We start from the raw sequence: 22,760 nt of genomic DNA, 5'->3' as shown, positions 1-22,760 counted from the left end.
GAAGTACTACCCTGCAAAACACTCCCTTCTCCTTTTTATCCCTTGAAATTCCAGGATCAAAGATATATCTCCTAGATATCCTAGTCCTGACACTGTTTAAAATGTAAATCCCTTTGAGATCACTTTTATAGGCTGAGCATCCCTTGTCCAAAATGTTTGGGACTGAAATATTTTAGATGTTGTTAGATTTGGAAATATTTTCATATATATATATATATATATATATATATATATGAAATTATTCATTAATTATTTCATTTTATATATATATATATATATATACAATGAAATCTCTTAGAGATAGCACTCAAGTCTAAACACAAAAATCATACGTTTCACGCATACCATAGCATTTGTGTAGTCTGAAGGTAATTTTATACAATATATTTAGTGAGCCTGTGTTTAGACTGTGACCCAAAACACAAAGTCAGATGTGGGATTTTCCCCTCATGGCATCATGTTGGCCCTCGAAAACTTTGGGATTTTGGACAATTCAGGAAAAAAAAATTATATATATTTAGTACTGGGGAGTGAATCCAGGGGCACTTAACCACATCCTCAGACCTATTTTTTATTTTATTTAGAGGCAGGGTCTCACTGAGTTGCTTAGCACCTCACCACTCATTGCTGAGGCTGGCTTTGAACTTTCGATCCCCCTGCCTCCATGGACCACCATGTCAGGCTTCTAATTTTTTTTTTTTAATTAGGGATGTTCAACCTGTACTTACATATTAGTCCAAATGACTTTATCCATATTTCCCCGGTCATATTAGAAGAATTCAAGTTCATGAGCTTTGGGGAATAGATGGGTGTTGGGAAGATGCTAAAAATGTGCCCCCTAGCCCAATCAGACAGACTGAACGAAAGGGGTCCCCACTGGTGCACTAGCAGAAAATTTCAGTTCAATGGCTTTGTTGCCTGGCCAGGATGTGTCACTTCTCCTCCAGCCTCCTCAGGCACTCTCTGGATGGAGGACACAGTGGGTCACACTGTAAAGATGATGAGGGCATAAAAGAATCCAGTACTGATATTCCTAAGGAGCGTGTGTGCAATCTACCCAGGTGGAGTGCAGGTCTGCTGGGCTCCAGTTAACACGTTTTCTTCACATGCTCCGGATTACAGAGAGACTTTACCTTGTCCTGTACCTACTTCCAGCTTTGGAGAGCCCTCATTAACCCACAAGTTGATAGGGGAAGGGCTAGGCTCTGTAGACAGCTGTAAACCTTGAGGTTCCCCTGTCCCTTGTAAAAGTAAAATCTTAATATTCCAAGACCAAAAAGCATTTAATGCATTTCCTTCCAGTTCATGTCATGCATTTGTTACATGCCCGCAATCAAACATGTTGATATACATTTGGTATTTTGCTTAGCAACACAAAGCAGAAGACCATAGCTTGTATCATATATTCTTTTTTTTTTTTTTTTTTTTTTTGGCGGTGCTGGGAACTGAACCAAGGACCTTGTGCATGCAAGGAAAGTTACATCCCCAGCCCCCATATATTCTTATTGCATAGAAAAAGGCTTGGAAAGATATACATCAAACTGTGGGAATATGAAAGGCAATTAGGAGCAAGTTTTGTTTTTCTCTGAATTCTTTGAAAAATTGTTTATTAATATTAAAAGAAATAAATATTCTCAATACTCATTAAAGATGGTAAGGCAGACTTCACTCAAAGGGGGCTATGGGATAGGTACAGAGATCACTGCTTTGGGGTCTGGCTGTGGGGGAGAGAGATTGGGCTCAACTTCGACTACAACAAGGACACGTGAGGATGTATAACCAAGGGGCTAGCTATCAAGAATAAGGGGCTTCTGGCCAAACAGACTTGACAGAGTTCTTGCTGAAGACAGGTGAGGTGATGCCAAGGTAGTCAAATACCAAAGTTGGAGAATTTATGCTCAATTTAGCCTGACTTGGAGAGTTGCTCAAACTGGATTCAGCAAGGTCAGAGAGGAGAGCTCAAGATCAGGCTGGACAAAAAGGACTCAGGAGGCTGACTGATTAAAATTCTGGTCAAAGAAGAGAGTCTTTATCATTAACTATGTATGAGTTTATTATTGCTGCTATAACAAATGATCACAAAGTTAGTGGTTTGAAACCACACAGATTGTATTGAAATGGTCTCTTTGGACAAATGAAGATGTCATCAGGGGTGTGTTACTCCTGGAGGCTTTAGAGGAAAATCTGTTTCCTTGGCTTTTCCAACTTGGAGAGGCTGCCCCATGTTGTTTGGCTCATGGCCCCTTTCCATCTTTGGTGCCAGCAATCACATCACTATGATCACTGCTTCCATCAATATATCTACCTCTCTGACTGTTTTACCTCCCTCTTTCACTTATAAGGACCCTTATGATTACATTGGTTGGCCCAGAATAATCTATCTCAAAATTCTTAATTACATTTCAAAGTCTCTTTTTCCATGGAAGGTAACATATTTACAGGATCTGGCAAATAGGAAGTAGGTATCTTTGGGATAGGGGTGGGAATCATCATTCTGCGCAACTTTAAAAAACTTATTAAAAATCTTATATCATAGCCAGGTGTGGTGGTGCCTACCTATAACCCCAGAGACCCAGGAGGCTGAGGCAGAAGGAGCACAAGTTCAAGTCCAGTCTCAACAACTTAGCGAGACCCTCAGCAACTTACTAAGCACCTGTCTTAAAAAATAAAAATGGCTGGGGAATGTAACTCAGTGGTAAAGCACCCCTGGATTCAACCCCCAGTGTCCACCCCAAAAACAAATCTTATAATTTTTTTCTCATTATTAACAATTTCTCATAATTACAATCTATTTTACTGGTCCCTTTATTTGGGATAATGTAGGTTATTTTACATTGCCATGATAGTTATTTTCATTATATACATCTTTGGGCCCTTTGGGGAACCCTAAATCAGGAAGGGGTGAAGAAAATGGACTTTATGAGTTTAAATGCAAACTCTATCTCAAGTTATCCTTGACACTGGAGTCTCAGTTTCTTCATCTTCAATAAAAGGGGGTTCTTACAGCAGCTCCAAACCTACAGATGTCATCTTAGCTTCATCATACAATCCACCTATTTAAAGTGTAAGTTCAGTGGTTTTAGCTTTATGAGGTTTTTGCAGGATTCAATTACACAGAACATATGAATTGTGTTTGCTTTTTTAGAACAGTTCTCACTATGATGGCCAAACTCATGGGCTTAAGTGATCCTCCTGCCTCAGCCTCCTGAGGAGCTGGAACCACAGGTGCACACCACCACATCTACCTCCAAGGCTAGGGTTTTTGTTTTGTGGTGTTGTGCATGGGAGGCAAGCACTCTACCAACTGAGCTTTATCCCCAGCCCCAAGGCTAGGTTTTAAGAAGCAGCAATACAAGCTAAAAGCCTGTATGCCTATCAAATGCTTTGGAAATAGACCTTGTCAAGATATATGGGAGTCTTCTGAGTTCTCCAAAATGTATTTGTTTTGGAAGGAATTTTAGTGTTGGATAGAATTTGGGAACATATGCCGCAGTCTGGCTGGGCATAAAATCATGAGCCACTCTAGCAGGAACAAATTTTATTTCCAAAACTCCTGGGAATGCCATGCACGCACGCGGCCTTCTCCGGGGACACACTACACCAACAGGAAATACCTCCTCCGGAATTCCCTCCTACTGCACTTCCCCAACCAATGGGAACTCTCCGGGAGTCACGAGAGAGCTCCAAAGTAGCAGGCTGAGGCGGACAGCAGGGGTCTAATCTCCAATTGAATGCACATCTTAACATAATCATTATCATCTCAATGGCTTGCTGGCGTCACCTTTCAACCAAAAATGCCATGCGTGATTCCTACTTGGCTATGGCTCTCAGCAAACATAGAAGGAATTAATAGGAAGTTGTTGGGCTGTTTGATCCAAGATGGCCTCTCTTATTTTCCCTATAGAACTCTCTAAATTACACTCACCCCCAAATGGCACACATGGAGTAACTGGGGAGGTCAATACTGGTTTCCTGGCCTGTCACCCACCCTGCAGAGCCACCCACTTGACTCTTCATATATCCAAGTGAAACTCCTTCAGTTTAGGCTGCATTGGTGCCATTTCCAATTGCCCATGTTAATTCACACCACGCCAGGTACATGGCAGGAGCTACATGCCAATTTTGTGGGGTGCCCAACCTATCTACCAACGAACCATAAAAACATATTCCATTTGGCTGTGGGAGGACTGACTGCAGGTTTCAGGGCTGAGTTGGTGAAATGTCAGCCACATCTGGAGTGTGTTGCACCAGAGTGGTGTGTGGGTGAATCCTCAGGCAACCCACAGGTGTGGGAGCAGGTTACGTGAGATGGGTGTGGGTTAGGTGACGAAGGATGACAAGAAGCAGCATGGAGGGTGGGTGGAGTCAGGGGTGGGCAAGGGTGGAGGTAAAGAATGGGGCCCTGGCAGGGTTTGGATTTAGTAGTCAGATCAATGGTTTAGAATCGTTTTTGGGTCATGGCCTCCTTTAGGAATCTGATATATCATGAAGAAAGAACACACACGCACACAGACACTGACCCACAAATTTTGCTCACAGTTTCAGGGGTTCCTGGAACCCGGAAAGCTTGTTCAAGGGTTGAGATTAAGAATCTCTGATCTGGACTAGCTGATAGGAACTTGCGGGTAAAAATCCTAAAGTAGCATTAAGATTTTGAGAATGTTTGTGTCCTCTAGTGTGCTTTATTTGTTTTCTCCCAGTATTTATTTTGAAAAATTTCAAACCTACCAAAAAGTTGCAATTTCACAGACCCTTTAATCACAATTAATTACATTCACTGTCAACTTTTCCCCCCAATAGCCCCACCTCCCCCTGCTTGCTTATGCTCTCAGGAACTCAAATTTTCCTGGAGACCATATGAGAATAAATTACAGATATTATGATACTTCATTCGTAAGCACTTGGCCTATAACTCCTAAAATCAAAGGGTTCTCCTGCATAGCCACAGTGCAACGACCACACCGACAAAATTTAACATCGATGTAACACTATTATGTAATATATGACCTATATTCAAATTCCCTCAATAGTGTCCTTCTGTTTGCTGTATTCTTTCTCCCCCTCCCTGTCTCTTCCCACCTTTTAAAATCCAGAATTGAATCCAGAATCAGGTGCTTCACTTAGTCTCTTAGTCTCCTTTAATGGGGTTTGGTTTCTATTGTGATACTGATTATTTTAAAGAGTCCAGGATGCTGGTCTTGTCAAATGTCCCCCAATTTGGATTTGTCTGCTTGTGTCCTACCGATTAGTTTCAGGTTGAAGATTTTGGGCAGAATATCACAAGGGTGATGTTGCTCTTCTCACCACAGCACATCAGAGGGTCAGTTGATTCCTTACTGATGATAAGTATGATCAGTGGTTAGGGAACTTCTAAGTTCTCCTATGTAACCCCCAAGTCATCTTTGGGATAGCATGGTAACCACTGAAAGCCTCTGGCTGTGGCCAGTAACAGATGAGCCAGTGCTGAGCATCCAGTCCTCATGCTGTTTTTACCTTTAAGGTGAAACTTGAAAAGGAAAAAGAGTAGGCCTTGGGAAGGTGGAGGTGTCCCCTAGCCAAGCTTGGAAGGTGAAAGGAACTGAAAGGGGTGTGTGCGTGTGATGGTCTTGGGGAAGCAAAAGTGTTAGGAGAAACGCCCTGTCCAATAATAATAGCATAACACTTAGTAATCTTAACACTGAACGCTGTTTTGTTTCGCTGTGGTTTACCTTTTTAATTCTTCACACAGCCCTGTGAAGTAGACGCCATTACTGGCTTTATGCTATAAAATCTGCAGCACAAGGTCACACATTTGTAAGTCCTTGCTCTGAACTACATGAAGGAGGAGGGAGCAAGATCTCACATAAAAAAACAGAATGAACAAGGATTGGAGTAGGAGCACCAGGGCTGGGAGAGGAGGTTCTATTCTAAAAGACCCAGGGTGGGCAAGCAAAACAAAAGCCAGGCCCAGTAGAAGAAATAAGAGAGTGTTCAGAGCTAGAAGGCAACACCATCACACGGGACGGTTGGGGTGGCCACCCCACCCTCAGCTATCACTAACCCCTAGTCTGTCCCTTCAGGCTGGACTGGCCATTCCCATACTCTCCCTTCTCCCAAATAAAAACAAAAAGGAAAATAAAAAAGGATTTTTACAGAGTCTCAAAGTATCTCCCTACAAATTACTTCTTAGTTACAAAGGGAAAAATAGTAACTTAATAGTGGAGCAACCTGACCCATTCCAGTTTAACGAAATGACCCAAGAGGACATTCAGAGGGTTCTCAGGGAAGGCTCTGGAAAGGGATTTGAGGGAAGCTCGGGAAGACGTAGGGAAAGGCAGGCTCTGGATGAAGAGAGAATGGGAGGTCCTGGGGTTGAGGGGGTCTGTGGGAGACAGGACAGGGTCCAGAGGGGAAGGAAGAGGAAGGAGAAATCTGCAAGTGGGGAGTTTCTGAGTTATGAGCGAGACATAGGGAGGGATTTGATGAGACCAGCTGGGTGACAGGCAGGTCAGAACAGGGTGGGAATGGGAGGTCTTGCGGATATGAACCTGGGTGACCAGAAGGACAGGGTGGGAGTGGGCGTCTCCGGGAGCTCCTGAGAGGGCCGCGACTCGAGGGGGATTGGCTCCAGGGACGCGGTCTGCGGGTGGGGGGTCCCGGGGCGAGCGGCGGGTCGGACCCAGTAGGCAACGCTGGCTGGGGCTGGGACTGGGGCTGGGGCTCCGCTGGGGCTCCGCTGGGGCTCTGGGGGCCGGGGCGGGCCGGGGGCGGGTCCCCCCGCGCTGCAGGGGGCGCTGTGAGCCCGGGCGGCCCGGGGCTGGGCGGCGGCCGCTCCTAGTGAGCGCGGCCCCTTTTCCGGGTTTCCTCCGCCTCCTCCTCCTCCTCCTCCTTCTTCTCTGCCGCCGCCGCCGCCGCTGCCCCTTTCCCGGCCGGTGGCTGCCGCTGCCGGTGCCACCGCCGCCGCCTCCTGGGGCCGCGAGCCGAGTGGAGGCGCCGCGGAACGCGAGCGCCGCCCGCCCCGCCGCCCCGCCGGCAGCTCCAGGGCCGGGCCGGCTCGGCCGGCGCCCCCCGCGCCCCCTGCCCGCCCGCCCGCCCCCGCGGGCCCGGCCTGGCGCGGCCGCCCGCCGCCGCGCTCCTCCTCCTCCTCCGGCGCCCCGCGGCCCGCCGCCCCTTGCGCCCGCCGCCCCGCGCCCCCCGCCGCGCCGCCGCCCTCTGCGCCCCGCGGCGCCCCCCGGTCCCGCCCGCCATGCCCGGCCCGGCCGCGGGCAGTAGGGCCCGGGTCTACGCCGAGGTGAACAGCCTGAGGAGCCGCGAGTACTGGGACTACGAAGCTCACGTCCCGAGCTGGGGGTAAAGCCGCCGCCCCCCCCCCGCCCCCCAGCGCAAACCGCACTCGAACCCGGGGGATCCGCCTCTCCGCCGGCTCCTCGGTGGGCCGGCGCCGCCTCGGGTCTGGGGTGGGAGGCACAGGCCCCCCTCTCGCACATGTCCTCTTCCTCTTCCCTGCCCACCTCCCCACCCCTGTATCCCGGCTTTGCACACCGCTCGTCCCCAGAGAATGCTGCTGCTGCTTTTTTTTTTTTTTTTTTTTTTTTTGCTTTGTGGGGGTGCGGGGGTCGAGGAGAAGTGTAGGGTCCTGGGAGTGAGGGAGCAGTTCTTCCTCCTCCTCACACTTTTGGGTTTCTATTGGGGTGGGAAGTCAACAGCTGTCCCCTTGAGCTATTAAAATTCCCTGCCTTTTTAGTTTTCTGAAATGAGGCTGGGTGGGAGGAAAATTTTTAAAGACGTCCAGATTCACTGTCTGCCTTAAGGATGTGGAATAGGCAGGTGCTGGTGGAGCCACGGAAAGAGCGGGCACCCTCTGGGCCTCCAGGTGGATGCTTTACTTGACCCCCTAGATTGGCTCAGTGCTGTCTTCCTGCTCCCATCTCCTCCTTGGGAGGGTCAGTTAGGTTGGGAGCTCTGCAGGATGAAGGGAGCCGGGTTTATGCCGTGGCTTTCATTTAGGGAATGAATTGTGGCATGATATATGGACACTTCCAAATGTTTGATTAGTGGAAACATTTAGACTGGGTGTACAGTGGGCACAGGGTTAGTTAATCCCAAATCCTGGCATTTATTTGTGTCTCTTGCCTTCCACAGTAATCAAGATGATTACCAACTTGTTCGAAAACTTGGTCGTGGGAAGTATAGTGAAGTATTTGAGGCCATCAACATCACCAACAATGAAAGAGTGGTTGTAAAAATTCTCAAGGTGAGTGTCTTACGAGTGGCATTGCAAATATTTTTTTTTCCACAGGTCAAAAGGACATAAGCTGCTCTTGCCACCTTCTAGAATGAGCAGTGCAAACTATTTTATGTATCTTTTGTCGGATGTCACTCCTTTCCTCTTCCCACCCCATTTTCCTGTGAACTTTTGAGAAAATATGCAGACTAATCTCAAATCTGAGCATGTTAGCTCAAGAACATCCTTGTTCTGAAGTATAAATTAGGGATTCCCAAAACTAATACCAAAATGGTTCCATTTGTCCCAAAATAAATAGGTATTCAAAGGAAAGTAAGTCTTTTAATGGGAGATTTCCATCAATCCAAAGGCTCTGTGATTTTTGTGTTTGTTACTTTTGGTTCTGAGTTATTCCAGAAAAAAAATTTGTTAAAAACTAGAGTGGCTTCAGAGATAACTTTGAAGTCCAAATAAAAGGAGACTCCTTCAGTGAATTATCACTTATTTCTTCTTCTTTGGTAATAAAGTTTCAGGTGGAATGGATAGTTAGCCATTAGTGCGGGGGGGGGGGGGGGGGGATCTTATTAGGAAGCCAGTTAGCCCTTGTTTATTATCAGCTAGTAAAAGTAAAATTTGGAGCAACAGAAGACTGCAGTTCTAATCACTAAAATGAGAATTGGAACAAAAACTGTCCTAATGTTCGGTTTAGCAGTTTGGTGACATGTCTTTTGTTATCTCTCAGATTAAGCATGATCTTAGTAAGCATCAAGAAATAGGTAAATTTTCCTTCAGGTAACTGATTGTGAGGTTTGATAATGTTTTATAGGGTATACTAAAAAGTAATAGTTAGACTCTGATGGGTACTCATTTTTGCCAGATTATTTAATGTATGTACATGTCATTTAGCGAAAGATCAAGAAGACCGAAGGGTACTCTTACATGTACTTGATTTCCATTGTGACGCGTTTTGAGAGGTTCTGTGGAGTAAGAATATGGGATTGAAAAGTTGCTCTTGTGTGTTGGGGCAGCTGTATAATATGAGGGGTCAAGTTTATGTACTCTGTCAATCTCTAGGGCCATCACTAAGCCCATCCACTTCAGAGCCATAATTGAAGTTATCTGTGCTGTCAGAAACATTGGGGATGAAAAGTGGGCAAATGATGTTTAAGATATGGAGTTTGACTCCCCTCTTCCCCGAGTATGAGTTGTACCTATAAGGTGTATATATGTATATGTATTTTTGTGTGTGTGTGCACACATATGTGCATGCATGTTTAAAACAAAAATATTTAAATGTTTCCTTTAGTCACATTGTCCAAGGAAGCCATGATTCTTTTATGTATATAAGCATAAATGTTTTTAGTATAAGCTGCTTCCAATCATGAGCAAACATAAATTGAAGTTAGGACACAATCCACATCCCACTGCTGTACATTCAGAAGAATGAATAAAGCAATTCTAGAAAAATGCATAAACTTTTGTGCAATGGCAACATTTTAAATGTAAGTGTGCAGTTTCCTGTGGACTTTGTTGAAAAGAACAGCATTCAGGCACATGTTTAAATGCCAGTGTGTTCATTTAGGAAAGCATCACATTGCTCTTCAGTTATCCTTGTAAGAAACTGCCCTGACATCATTACATTGAAATGACCCTTGACTAGAACTCTTCTTGCCTATTTCTTCATGTCTCTTACTGCTCATTTCAACATTGAATTGTAGGATCTTTTTCTTTCTCTTTTTCAGTGCTAGGGATTGAAATCAGGGCCTTCCATATGCTGGGCAAATACTCTACCACTGAACTACATTCATAGTGGCCCCCCGCTTTTTAAAATATTTATTTTTTAGTTGTAGTTAGACACAATACCTTATTTTACTTATTTACATTTATGTGGTACTGAGGATTGAACCCAGGGTTTCACCTGTGCTAGGGGAGCATTCTACCTCTGAGCCACAACCCCAGACCCCCTTTTTTTAAATTTTGAGACAGGGTCTCTAAGTTGCTAAGGCTGATTTCAAACCTGTGATCCTCCTACCTCAGCCTCCTGAGCTGCTGGTATTATCAACTTGTGCCACTGTGCCTGGCTTTTGTTTTGTTTTGTGTTTTTTTTTTTGGAGACAAGGTCTCACTGCCCAAACTGGCCTTGAATTTGCAATGTCCTGCCTCCTGAGTAGCTGATATTACAGGCGTATGTCACTGTACTCAGCAGATCTTATAAGTTCCACTGTCCTAAAATGAGTCTTAGAAGTTGCCTTTGATGATATGGTTAGTGAAATGTTTTTTGTTTCTTTCCTTGAATACGACCTGAATCACCATGTTTCCACTGGTGAAAACTAGACTTCTTTATGTTTTTCAATGCCCTGTGGCATTTCTATCCAGGTTCTATTCCTATTTGAAGGATAGGGTAAGAAACCACTAATGGTATTATTGTGGTTTTGTTATTAAAATAGGTTTAAAGTAGTATTATATTTTGGGTACTGGTACTGGGAATTGAACCCAGTGTGCTTTATCACTGTGCTACATCTCTAGCCCTTTTTATTTATTTTATTTTTCATTTTTGAGGGGATGCTGGGAATTGAATTCAGGGACACTCAACCACTGAGCCACTTCCCCAGCCCTTTTTTGTATTTTATTTAGAGACAGGGTCTCAGCGCCTCACCATTATTGAGGCTGGCTTTGAACTTGGGGGATCCTCCTGCTTCAGCCTCCCAAGCCGCTGGGATTACAAGTGTGCGCCACCAAGCCAAACATCCTTTTTATTTTTTATTTTGAGATAGGGTCTCATTTAAATTTCTTAGGGCCTCACTAAGCTGGCCTCAGACTTGTGATCCTCCTACCTCAGCCTCCTGCATTCATGTACCACTGCACTTGACTAAAAGAACATGGTCTTTATCTGAGGTTATATTCCCTTACTCAAATAAGTTCAAGTTATGACTAATATCTACCATTGTGGTGTTTGGTTATAGGAAATTAAGTCCTTAGCAGAGTATCAGCTTCTCAGTTTGGAATATAGAAAAGGCTTCCACTTCATATACCCTGGTTGTTTTTCAGCTGCAGAAGGAACTTAGTGTATTAAAGTTCATGGAGTAACCAAGACAAAGGGTACATTCCTTCAAGGACAGGATGTCTTTTTCAGTAAATACCATTTTATAACAGTCTTTCCATTCTGAGAAAGATTGGATTCTGAGTGATCACCGAGAAATTTTATTTCATTTAATTTGCATCTGAGATTTCTAAGTATTTTATTGATCAAAATGTATTTGAGCTATTAAGAGATTTTGTGAATTTAGGAACTGGTGAGGGAAATTTTACAGGCTATCCTCAAGTGGTATATTCATAGGCTAAAATCTTAAAACTTCCTAATCAGTAAAAAGGTTATATATTTTTTCTGACAAGAGTTTGTTTTAGGAATGGTAAGGATCTATAGAGCAGAGCAGAAAGCTACTTCAGTGTCAAAAGTTTCATATTTTAATTCTGAAAAATCTATTCCTCAGTTCCTCTGTAATACCACTTAGAAAGCTATACACAGGCTATGTGCGATGGTGCACGCCTGTGATCCCAGGGCTTTGGAGGCTGAGACAGGAAGGTTGCGAGTTCAAATCCAGCCTCAGCAATGGCAAGGCATTAAGCAACTCATGAGACCCTGTCTCTAAGTAAAATACAAAATAGGGGGCTGGGAATGTGGCTCAGTGGTCTAGTGCCCCGAGTTAATTCCCTGGCACCAAAAAAAAAAAAAAAGCTATCCACAGAAATGAAAACATTTAACCATTTTAGTTAAATTTTAGCATTTTGTGGGTACTACCTGTATGTATGGATTTTCGCGCTTCTTGGCGTCTTTGGGATCTTTCAAATTAAACTGCTATTTGGTGAATAATAGTCAAGAACAACACCATTGTATAGCTTTTTGAGCCAGTGATACAATGACATGGAAATTCCCATATAATGCTTCCTCTTAATAGTATTATTTTATAACAGCTGGGCTATCCATTTTTTTCCACAGAAATAAATTCTTGAAGTTAAAACAGAGAATGGTGGGATTAAAATGTTTTTTAAACATATTTGCTGTATTTACAAATTCTTAAAAATTTTGTGTTGTCAGGAGGTAGCATTGAGACAGATCCTTGGTAACTTTATGGCCCTGGCAGTCTTTATGTTATATCCAAAGGATGTTTTCTACATACTGATATATTGCTTCCTTCTTTATTTCTGCTTTTTTTCAGAGGTAGGGTTTTTACCCTACTTTTGAGGATGTGTACATGTATCTTCCTAAAGCAACACATTAGTGGTATTTACATTTTTTGTGAATTCTAGTTTTCACAAATGTCTCATGGTATCAAGAGTTAAAACAGTATTATTAAAATATAGTAACATTAAAAGTTGTGTGTGGACTAGTCAGTGCTGTTTCTAACATTGGGGTTAAAATGGGTTTCAGGTGGAAAGTGTAGTTATCCTTTGTCAAACAGAATCACAGGGTATAGGAGCTTATAAGCCATTAGAACCCTAGTCTGTCTTTTATAGATAAACTAGGACCTAAAGAAAGGATGTGACGTGATCAAAGTTGCATATTAGTGGGTAGAGGCACTAGGTGTAGAACTCTGCATACCTGTCATTTAGTCTTGGTAGATCTGAGGAATACAGAACATTTGCTGAATATTTGATTTCTTGATGAATTGAAGTGTACTGGAAGGATTGGAGAATACTCACTAAAATCAAATGAAATTATCTCTAATTAATTTTTGGAGTTATTCTTCTAAGTATTTGACTTTGGTGGGTTGCTAGTTGAAGTGACAAACAGATGCAAACCCAGAAAGTTGTAGGCAGAGAGTCTCTATGATTAGCATCCACAGCAACAAGTTTAATATGTAAGGGAAATACTATTTTACTTTCTTCATTTGAAGCCTCAGTGAGCATTATTTTTATGCTTTTTAACCCATTCAATTTCTCCATGTCTCATTATCACTTGTCAAATTTTGGGGGGTTACAGTTTTATCCTTTTAATATATTAGAGCTTATTTGAAAGTGAATACGTGTGAAAAGAGAATCTTTTTTGGGGGTGGGGGGAATACCAAGGATTGAACTCGGGCACTCAACCACTGAGTCATATCCCCAGCCCTATTTTGTATTTTAGAGACTGGCATCTCCCTGAGTTGCTTAGCACCTTGTTGTTGCTGAGGCTGGCTTTGAACTTGTAATCCTCCTATCTCAAGCCTCCTGAGCCACCGGATTTACAGGCTGCCACACCCAGCAAAAGAATATCTTGATAGAGAGTATTCATTCCTATGTGTGGAGCAGGCCTCTAGATAATTTTTAGAGCCTAATTTAGAGCCTAATCTGCCATCTCATAAGCCTAATTTTTAGAGCCTAATTTAGAGCCTAATCTGCCATCTCATAATCTGAGTGGTATAGTATAAGACATGTTATACAAGGAAGGTAGAAGACTTGGATTCTAGAACTAGTTTCTTCATACCCTTTGGCTGTTTTCTCATCTGTAAGAAAGGCAAATCATGAAATATAGATAAATGTATAGGTAGATGATAGTGTTTTAATAATCCACAAAATATTTTTCTTTCCTGAGAGAATCTGGCCCAGGAAGTTGATTGCCCGAACTCAGATGTCATCTCAAATACTCAGAAACTCTGATGTTGAACAATTTAAATTCTTTGTGCCTCAGTGTCCTTTGAAAAAACTATGTTAAATAGTACTCTTGCCAGAGGTTTGGATTTGCTGAAGACAGTGACGCATTGAGAGCAGTATAGTATGGTTTGTAATAACAGCATTACAGTTGGACCAAGTGAACGGTTTAAGAGGCAGAAACAATAGTAGAAAGGGTTGTAACATTCACTTGATGAGATTAAGCTACCTTCCCCCCACCTCTAATTTTTTAATTAGGGTAACATGCATATAGAATGTGCCATTTTAAGTCAGAATGCATTCATAATGTTGTGTAACCATTACCACCACCCGTCTGTAACTTTTCATCTTATAAAATTAAAATTGCTCATTCAACAGTAACTGTCCAGTCCTCCCTCTTCCCAGTTACTGCAATGACCATTCTACTTTTGGTCTCTATGATATTGAGTGTCCTGAGTACTTCATGTAAGTAGAATCATTAAGGGTCTTTTTGTGGCTGACTTATTTCACTTAGCGTGATTTCCCCCGAGTTCATCCATGTTGTAGCACATGTCAGAAGGTCTTTCCTTTTTAAGCCTGAATAATATCCCATTGTATGTATATATCACATTTATCTGTTTGACCGTCAACAGACACTTGGGCTACTTCCACATTTTAGCTATTTTGAATAACACTGCTTTGAACATGGGTATATGAGTACCACTTTTGGAATTGCTGGATCAGAAGGTAATCCTATTTTTAATTTTTTTGAGGAATTTTCCCAGGTGGCTATTCCTTCCCAATAGCAGTGTACAGAGGCTCCTCTTCTCCACATGCTCGCCAACACTTGTTACTTTCTGGTTTTTATAATAGCCATCCTAATGGTGTGAGATGGTATCTCATTGTCATTTTGATTTTATGCCTTTCCTTTTTAAATTAACAAGAAATATTTTTTAATCCTAAAAATAAATAGTAACCCTCAAGCAATTGATAATGTAATGAGAATGATGACACTTGAAAAAATAGTGAAGAAATTGCTGTGAATAAATACTATTGCTCGAATGATATTTATATTTAGGTCAAGTGCAGTGGGTTTCAGAGATGCTACCAAGATAATAAAATAAGTGCCATCATCCAGGCTGAACTTTGTTTCTTACTTCATCCTTCTTCATTCTTAGCAACCATTATCAATGGTAATTGTTTGATGCAGGTGTTAAACTTAATATCTAGTAGGGTCTTCTTTGGTTTGATCTAGAATAAGTAACCCAGTTTTGGAAGTTATAGGTTATTTTTCCTGTCTTGAATTTATCAATCCAAGAAATAAGTTTAAGTGGGATTTTGCCTGTTAATATTTGGAATTTATTGAGGTCACAATTCTTATACCTTTCAAATGTAAGTTTGCAAGTTAATTTGTAATTAAATGCTAGTAATTGAAATCTTTCTCAAATCTGCCTTTAAGAGAAAAAGAAAAGCCGGTTGTGGTGGCGCATGCCTATGATTCCAGCAACTCCTCAAGAGACTGAGGCAAGAGGATTACAAGTTCCGAACCAGCCTCAGCAACTTAAACCCTGTCTCAAAATAAAATATGAAAAAGGGCTGGGGGTGTGACTCAGTGGTTAAGTGCAAAAAGAAAAGAAAGAAAAAGAGCCAGGAGCAGTGGTGCATGCCTGTAATCCCAGTTACTCAGGAAGCTGCAGCAGAGGATCACAAGTCCAGAGTCAGCCTCAGCAACTTAACAAGGCCCTAGCAACTTAGTGAGAACTTATCTCAAAATTTTAAAAAAGGCTGAGGATGTGGCTCATTGGTTAAATGTTCACTCTCGTGTACCAAAAAAAAAAAAAAAAAGAAGAAGAAGAAGAAAAGGGAAAAAAGAATTAGGTAAATAAATGGGGCAGATTATGGATTTTGCCAACTCTTATCTTTCTAAGCAGACTGGCACTAAATTTATATTTTGTTTCAACGTTTTTGGATATCAGAAAGGAAAAAGTTCTCCCAAATAGCAAGAGCTGATCATCACATTGGTAGAAACCTTCTGGAAGACTCCTTCCTTCTTTCCTTTCTCTTTTTCCTCTTCTTCCTTCCTTCCTTTTTTCATTTTCAGAGCGCATGCACAGAAAATTTTAAATGTTTCTTTCCCTTTAAATTTCCTATAAATGCCAAAATTTATTTATTTCTGAAAACTTGATTTGCTACTTTAATTTCTTTTTTAACTTTTTAAAAATATTTTTATTTATTTTTATGTGGTGCTGAGGATTGAACCCAGTGCCTCACATGTGCGAGGCAAGCACTCTACCACTGAGCCATAGCCCCAGCCCTTCTCTTTTTAACTTTTTGCTGCTTTTATGGACTTCTTTTTTTTCCGGGGGGTGGGGTGGTTTTGTTTGTTTATTTTATAGTACCAGGGATTGAACCCAGGAATACTTAACCACTGAACCACATCTCTAGCCCTTATTTATTTGTTTGTTTGTTTGTTTGTTTTGAGACAGGGCCTTGCTAAGTTGAGGCTGGCTTTGAACTTGAGATCCTCCTGCCTTAGCATTTTCTGTGCATGGGATTATAGGCATGCGCCAGTACATCCATCTGGATTTGGGGTTTAATAAAAAAAAAATAGAGGGATTTGGAAAATAGCTAAGCTAATTCAGTTTGAATATTTTCAACAGGTATTCTCTGAACTGAAGTAAATGAACCCTAAATGAGAGACTTTTTGTGTAGCATACAAGATGAAATCATGAGATCTTTGTGGAAATCATGTGGTTTCTGCATTTTGTGTAACTGGTAGTGAATGGGTGTAAACTCTAGATAGGAGAGTCAAAGCATCTTTATTTCTGTGAAGCTTAGAATTTATCTTTTTGGGGAGATGTTAATGAGCCTCTTAAATTCTGACTTTTTCTCTCTGATTCCATTTGTAGAGTTAAAATGGTCTCTTTCACTCCATCTGACTTTCTCAGGTTTGGAAATAAACTGAGGCTAAAGAGAGCTGTCTGGTGCTTGTTCTTGATGGGTTGGAGGGAATGTCCTGGGCTACAGATCACTTTCCTTTTTGTAACTCTTTGATCTTTTGTCAGCATTTGAGGACTCTTAACTGCTGTACTCAATTATGCCACTTTAGAATTGCCCTGCTATTCTCAATCTCTAATTTGGATAGTTTTTGGACAAGGGACATTTGGCAACAAAATATGCTTCAGTTGCTCTGAGTTGCCTTTAGATATGTTGAAGGATAGCTTGATCTTAACCTGGTTGTCCAGGAACTATGCACCTGCCTGACCTGTTGCTGAGTAACAGGAGAGAGTGGAGGGCTTTATGTGGGCAGCATCATAAAGATAATTTATTTAGTGAATTACCCTGTGAGGAGTTAAGGATGCTCTTAGTAGAAGAAGAGGTTGCTTATTGTAAACAGGCTTCTGGCTGTGGGTCTTTTTTCCCCCTAGAGTTGTGGATGACAACTCTAGAATTTTCTCACATTGAAAGTTATTTAATACAATGGTAGCATTGGCTGATTTTATTTTATTTTATTTATTTATTTTTTTTAATTTTAATATTTATTTTTTAGTTCTCGGTGGACACAACATCTTTGTTTGTATGTGGTGCTGAGGATCGAACCTGGGCTGCAAGCATGCCAGGCGAGCGCGCTACCGCTTGAGCCACATCCCCAGCCCCTCTGATTTTATACATACATGATAGCCAACCTTTATTTTTCCTTTAATTTCGTGACATAATTTTAGACTTTTAGAAAAGTTGCAAGTATTTCCATATACCTTTCACTTAGTTCCTCAAATGTTAATGCTTTATCCTTCTTTGTTTTCATATAAATACCATGTATTTGCATGTGTATGTACATACAGACACATATTTAGTTTTTCTGAAGTGCTTGAGAGTAAATTATAGCCATCCTAACTACTTCGGCATGTGTTTCCTTAAAGACAAAGACAATTTCTTACCCATGTTTCCATGCTCAGAAGTCGGAAGTTAACATTAATTCAGTGCTTATAGCTAATCTATAGCCTTCGTTCACATTTGCAGTTGTGTCTATAATGTTCTTTATAACAAAGAAAATCTCAGACCATGTGTTACATTCAGTTGTCATATCTTTCATATCTGGAAGCTGTTGCTCAGTCCATATCATGACATTGGCATTTTTGAAGCTTATAGGTTAGTTGTTATGTAATATTTCCTTCCCTGGCTGGCTTTGTTTTTGTTTTAAATCAAATTGTGTAGTACTTCATTTTCTGAAAACAATGAAGTTCATAATTATGAAAAGAAGACTAAGGAGTAAAGTTCCTAAGTGGAGATGGGACCAGGGACACAGCAGCCAGACCTGCTGTACTGGGAACCCTGGCAAAGTAGACAGTGACATTGTCTTTCACAGCTGACTTGCAAGGATGCAGCTAGAGTGCAGGTGCTCTGTTTCACAGTCTTCTCCTTTCCTCTTTTAATTGTTGAGAGCTGTGTGTCAGGGACCAACAAAAGGTAATGGTCTTCTCAGCAACATAGAAAGGCCCTGTCTTAAAATAAAAAACTTTAAAAAGGACTGGGGATGTGGCTCAGTGAACTAACGCCCCTGGGTTCAAGTCTGGTTTAAAAAAAAAAAAAAAATGATGATCTCTGGTATATGGTTGTGTTACTGTTCCCTGAACCCCTGCAACAGGCTTTTGAGTTCTTGTTTTAACATTTCATACCAGACCCCACTGGCCTCTAGTTAGCTATGCTATTGTAACAGTGTTTCAGCAATACAAAACTCCTTTTCCCCTTAGGTTTTTTTTCCCCCTCAGCCACACTGGAGAACAAAAACACAGCATGGAATACTGTGGCATACAGAATCAGACCCCCAGATTTGATTCTTGACCCCCCTCTACTGTTAGCTGTGACCTCCACTATGCTGACTCTACAGCATAGAGGTTTTATGAGGATTATACTTACTACTGCCTAATAATTTGAAAATAATGGTGGTAACAGTGCTTACTATATGCCAATCACTGTTCTAAGTGCCTTGTAAAGCTTACTTGATTGAGATACCCTTATTTTTTCAGAACTGCTTTTAGTCTTCAAATTCTTTGGCCCATGTAAGACAGGAAATGGTATGTGTAATGAGAGTATTTCTAATTAATGTCTTTGATTTTTCTATCTAGCTGTTTGATAGTTTAGCAGATAGCAGAGGTTTTCAATCACTACTTATCCAATCAGTTTTCTCCTTTGCTGATCCAACATCTTTCTTTAGGAATAGAATCTGTTGGGAAATTTTACGGGCTCTGTGCTGATTTCAGATTCTAGATATTAAGGAAATGGGAGTGGCAACAGGAAATGGGAGCCAGCAGCTGGGAAACAAGTTTGTAACTTGATGTCAGTGAACTGGTCTTCATTCCTGGAAGTCAAAATTACATGTAACTCATTGGAAGAGCACCCCATTTTGTTTCAGTTTTTCCATTTGTACATTCTTGATATGCAACTGTTCAGAGCTTGAATACTTTCCATTTGGCAGTTATCTAGTAAACATTTTATTTTTTGAAGTGTGACATGGGTGTTCAAAAATTTTAAGTGCCTTAGATATAACTACTTAAACATCTTGACACATAGATTATACAAGTCTGTAAATGATTTAACTTAACTTTAAAAGTTCTTGTGGGCAAGCCCATTTTGTCTCAGTTTTTCTCTTCTGATTCAGGCATGCTCTTTTAATACATCCCAGTCCATAAGGTAGCATATGAACCATGTGATTGGCTTACATTGTTTTCAGGTTGTATTTATTATATTAACTTCAAAAGGAGTCTTACTTCTGATTACTCTTGTGTATTTAAGCCAGTGAAGAAAAAGAAGATAAAACGTGAGGTTAAGATTTTGGAGAACCTTCGTGGTGGAACAAATATCATTAAGCTGATTGATACTGTAAAGGATCCTGTGGTAAGTGGCTGATGGCTGAGAAGTGTGCTAATGGACTGGAGGGGGGGGCAGGGGGCGGGGGGGGGGGTGTTGAATATACAGAGCCTCAAGGTGCACAGTGTGTTTACTGGTGAATAGTTTTGAACACCAGACAAAAATCGAGATGGCCCAGTGATAAGGTAGCCACCACTATTTTTATAAGAATATAAAAGGATATTCAGAAAAACCCTTGTCCTGTGTTATCATTATTTTGATTTAGCCCACAAATGTTTGCTGTGTAGCTCCCGTGAGCCTCTGCTTTTATCCTTTTTTTGAAAGCTTATTACTGCCAGTTTGCATTACCTTACCTCACTTAGTAAGCTTGACATTTGAAAACCTGTATTTACCCAAGGAAATACTGGAGTATCTCTGTGTGGACACCTGGCATGTAGAGCTGAGCAAGTCACAGCCCACTAACCCCTTGAGGTCAAGAAGCCTGCTGTATCTCATAACTAGTCTTTAATTCCAGAGTAGATGCTACTAAAAGTTTTACCAATCAAAATAGTTTTGTGAAAATGCTTAATTTTTAGCCATTTTAGATGTGCTGTTTAATTTTGTTTTCTCTCCCTGGGGAGTAACTTAGCCTTAAGTTAGGACACCCACACACTTATATATACACATGTACTTTTATACCACTTTCTATCCCATTTCTGAACTCTGCCTTCTGTACCCCAAATATTTCCATGACTGTTTTCTGTTTATTTAAGAAGTAGGTCTTTGTTTCTGTCTGCTATAGCGCATGTGGTGTAATAGCTAATATGTATTGAGTGCTTATTGCAGGCCAGGCACTTTTCAGAGGATTTAACTATATTGCATCATTTTAAAAAGCCTCAAACAATCCAGAGGGGTATCTGCTGTCATTGTCCACATTATAGTGATAAAAACAAAAGTCTGCAGGAGTAATTTGCCCAAGGTTACACAGTATTGTTGAGTAAGAAAAGGTTTTTTTTCCGGGCTGGGGTTGTGGCTCAAGTAGTAGCATGCTTGCCTGGCATGCGTGAGGCACTGGGTTTGATCCTCAGTACCACATAAAAATAAAATAAAGATATTGTGTCCAGCTAAAGCTAAAAAATAAAATAACTCCTCTTAAAAAAAAAAAAAAAGAAAAGGTTTTTTCCTGTGGACCCTGGAAAGACCAAAAAGGGATGGTTGTATGCCAAAATGTATCTGATTGTCATTCAAAATATAGTCCATCCTGCATGGTGTTGCATGTCTGTAATCCCAGTAGTTGGAAGGCTGAAGCAGAAGAGTCACAAATTTGAGGCCTGCCCAGGCAACTTACACCTGGTCTTTAAAAAAAAAAAAAAATTATTTTTTTCAAAGGACTGGGGATGTAACTCAGTAGTTGAACACTTGGCTAGTGTGTGTGAGACCCTGGACTTGATCCCTAGTATCACCAAAAAATATATATATATTTGTACATATACATCCAGCCTGCTAAGTTCAGACTGATTTAATAATGACTAGCCCAGGGCTGTCTAATGTTTGAAAATGGCCTACATTAAAAATGAGTGTTGCCCATTTTTAAGATATTTTTTTAAAAAGAATACATACATGAAAATATGTGTTTTCAGAATTTTTAAAATGTGAGCCAGTGCCATAACATAGTATACCAGGAGTATCTTTTTTTTTTTTTTTTTTTGGGCACCAAGTATTGAACCTAGGGGTGCTTAACTACTGAGCCACATCTCTACCCTTGCCTCGCTAAATTGCTGAGGCTGGCTTTGAACCTGTGGTCCTTCTGCCTTAGCCTCCCCAGCTGCTAGGATTGTAGGCATGTGCCATTGCACCCAGCTCACCAGGAGCATCTTCATTTTTTAAAAAAATTAACAGAATTCAGTATTACTTAGTATATTTGTAATTTGTTAAAGTGTTTGTTTTACTACTTCATAGAACAAATTGGAGTAGATGAAAAGCATCAGGGAATCCTCATCCCCTAAGTTTGAGAGGATCAAACTTAGTCCTGAGTCCATAGAGCATTCTGATTTGGGACAGGTGAAAAATCATTTGTTCGAAGCTGCTGCTTGAGCTGTGCATTGTCCTGGCAAAGACCTGCGTGCGTGCACTGTGCCCTATTTCCTAGGTAACTTTCACCTAGTTCTGAAGCAAATGTTGTCAGCAGTGAAGATTTCCAAGATGGCTTTTTGTCGGTGTTGTTTCTATAACCCAAGCCTCTGCTTTTCTCCTGATTTTGAAACCTTATTACTGCCAATTAGCATTATTTTACTTCTGACATTTTGAAAATCTGTACTTTCATAGGAAGTATTAAACATTTTATACTTATTGCTTTAAAGACTATGGTGCTTTTAAAATTTTGATTAAGTATGATTTTGGGGGGAACATTGTCTTCTAAAGTGAGATATTCTAACTGGGGCAGTAATTTCACGGGGTAACTTATTGATAGTTTCACAGATAGTTACATTTTCTTTTGGAGGTCTTGAAAAGATTTGTAATAGATTCCCAAGACCTATGAAAATTCTGTCAAGTGCATCTTGCTTGCTAAACCTAGATGACATGTGTCACTCCTTTTGTAGTTGGCAAATTGAAATATTGCAGAGTGGAAATCTTCATAAAATCATTGACAGATTGGTTAAGGTCAGTGTGGGTTGCTCAAAAAATACCTTCCTTTAAAAAAAAACAAAAACAACTTTTTATTAAGTAAAATTTTCATTTACAGAAGTAAAGTGAATAACATGACCCTCCTGCACATATCACCAACCTTGTTTCATCTGTACTCACTTCCCCCATCCCACCATAGCTGTATTTTGAAGCAAATTTCAGACGTCATAAAAATTTAAGAAAATATTTTTTTTTAAAGAGAGTGAGAGAGGAGAGAGAGAATTTTTTTAATATTTATTATTTTTTAGTTCTCGGCGGACACAACATCTTTATTGGTATGTGGTGCTGAGGATCGAACCCAGGCCGCACGCATGCCAGGCGAGCACGCTACCGCTTGAGCCACATCCCTAACCCAAGAAAATATTTTTTAACAGACCATCCTTAATGATTGAGTCCCTTTTCATCTTAAATGAAATTT

General features: G+C 41.0%; 1 protein-coding gene across 2 annotated transcripts in view; it reads left to right on the top strand.

The window, feature by feature from the left end:
* Window positions 1-7,160: 7,160 nt before the first annotated feature.
* The window catches only part of Csnk2a2 (casein kinase 2 alpha 2), a 40,646-nt gene continuing 25,046 nt past the window's right edge, over window positions 7,161-22,760 (top strand). Inside the window, exons 1-3 of one of the 2 annotated variants that reach the window (XM_078032413.1) lie at window positions 7,161-7,329; window positions 8,122-8,233; window positions 19,604-19,705. In XM_078032413.1, the coding sequence (XP_077888539.1) occupies window positions 7,226-7,329; window positions 8,122-8,233; window positions 19,604-19,705 (318 nt within the window). In that variant the 5' untranslated portion in view covers window positions 7,161-7,225. The remainder of the gene's footprint in view (window positions 7,330-8,121; window positions 8,234-19,603; window positions 19,706-22,760) is intronic. The other variant, XM_078032412.1, reaches the window with a different exon arrangement.

Source organism: Ictidomys tridecemlineatus, chromosome 15, assembly GCF_052094955.1.
Source record: "Ictidomys tridecemlineatus isolate mIctTri1 chromosome 15, mIctTri1.hap1, whole genome shotgun sequence".
In the NCBI taxonomy this organism is placed as follows: domain Eukaryota; kingdom Metazoa; phylum Chordata; class Mammalia; order Rodentia; family Sciuridae; genus Ictidomys; species Ictidomys tridecemlineatus.
This window is presented reverse-complemented; position numbering and strand designations above follow the sequence as displayed.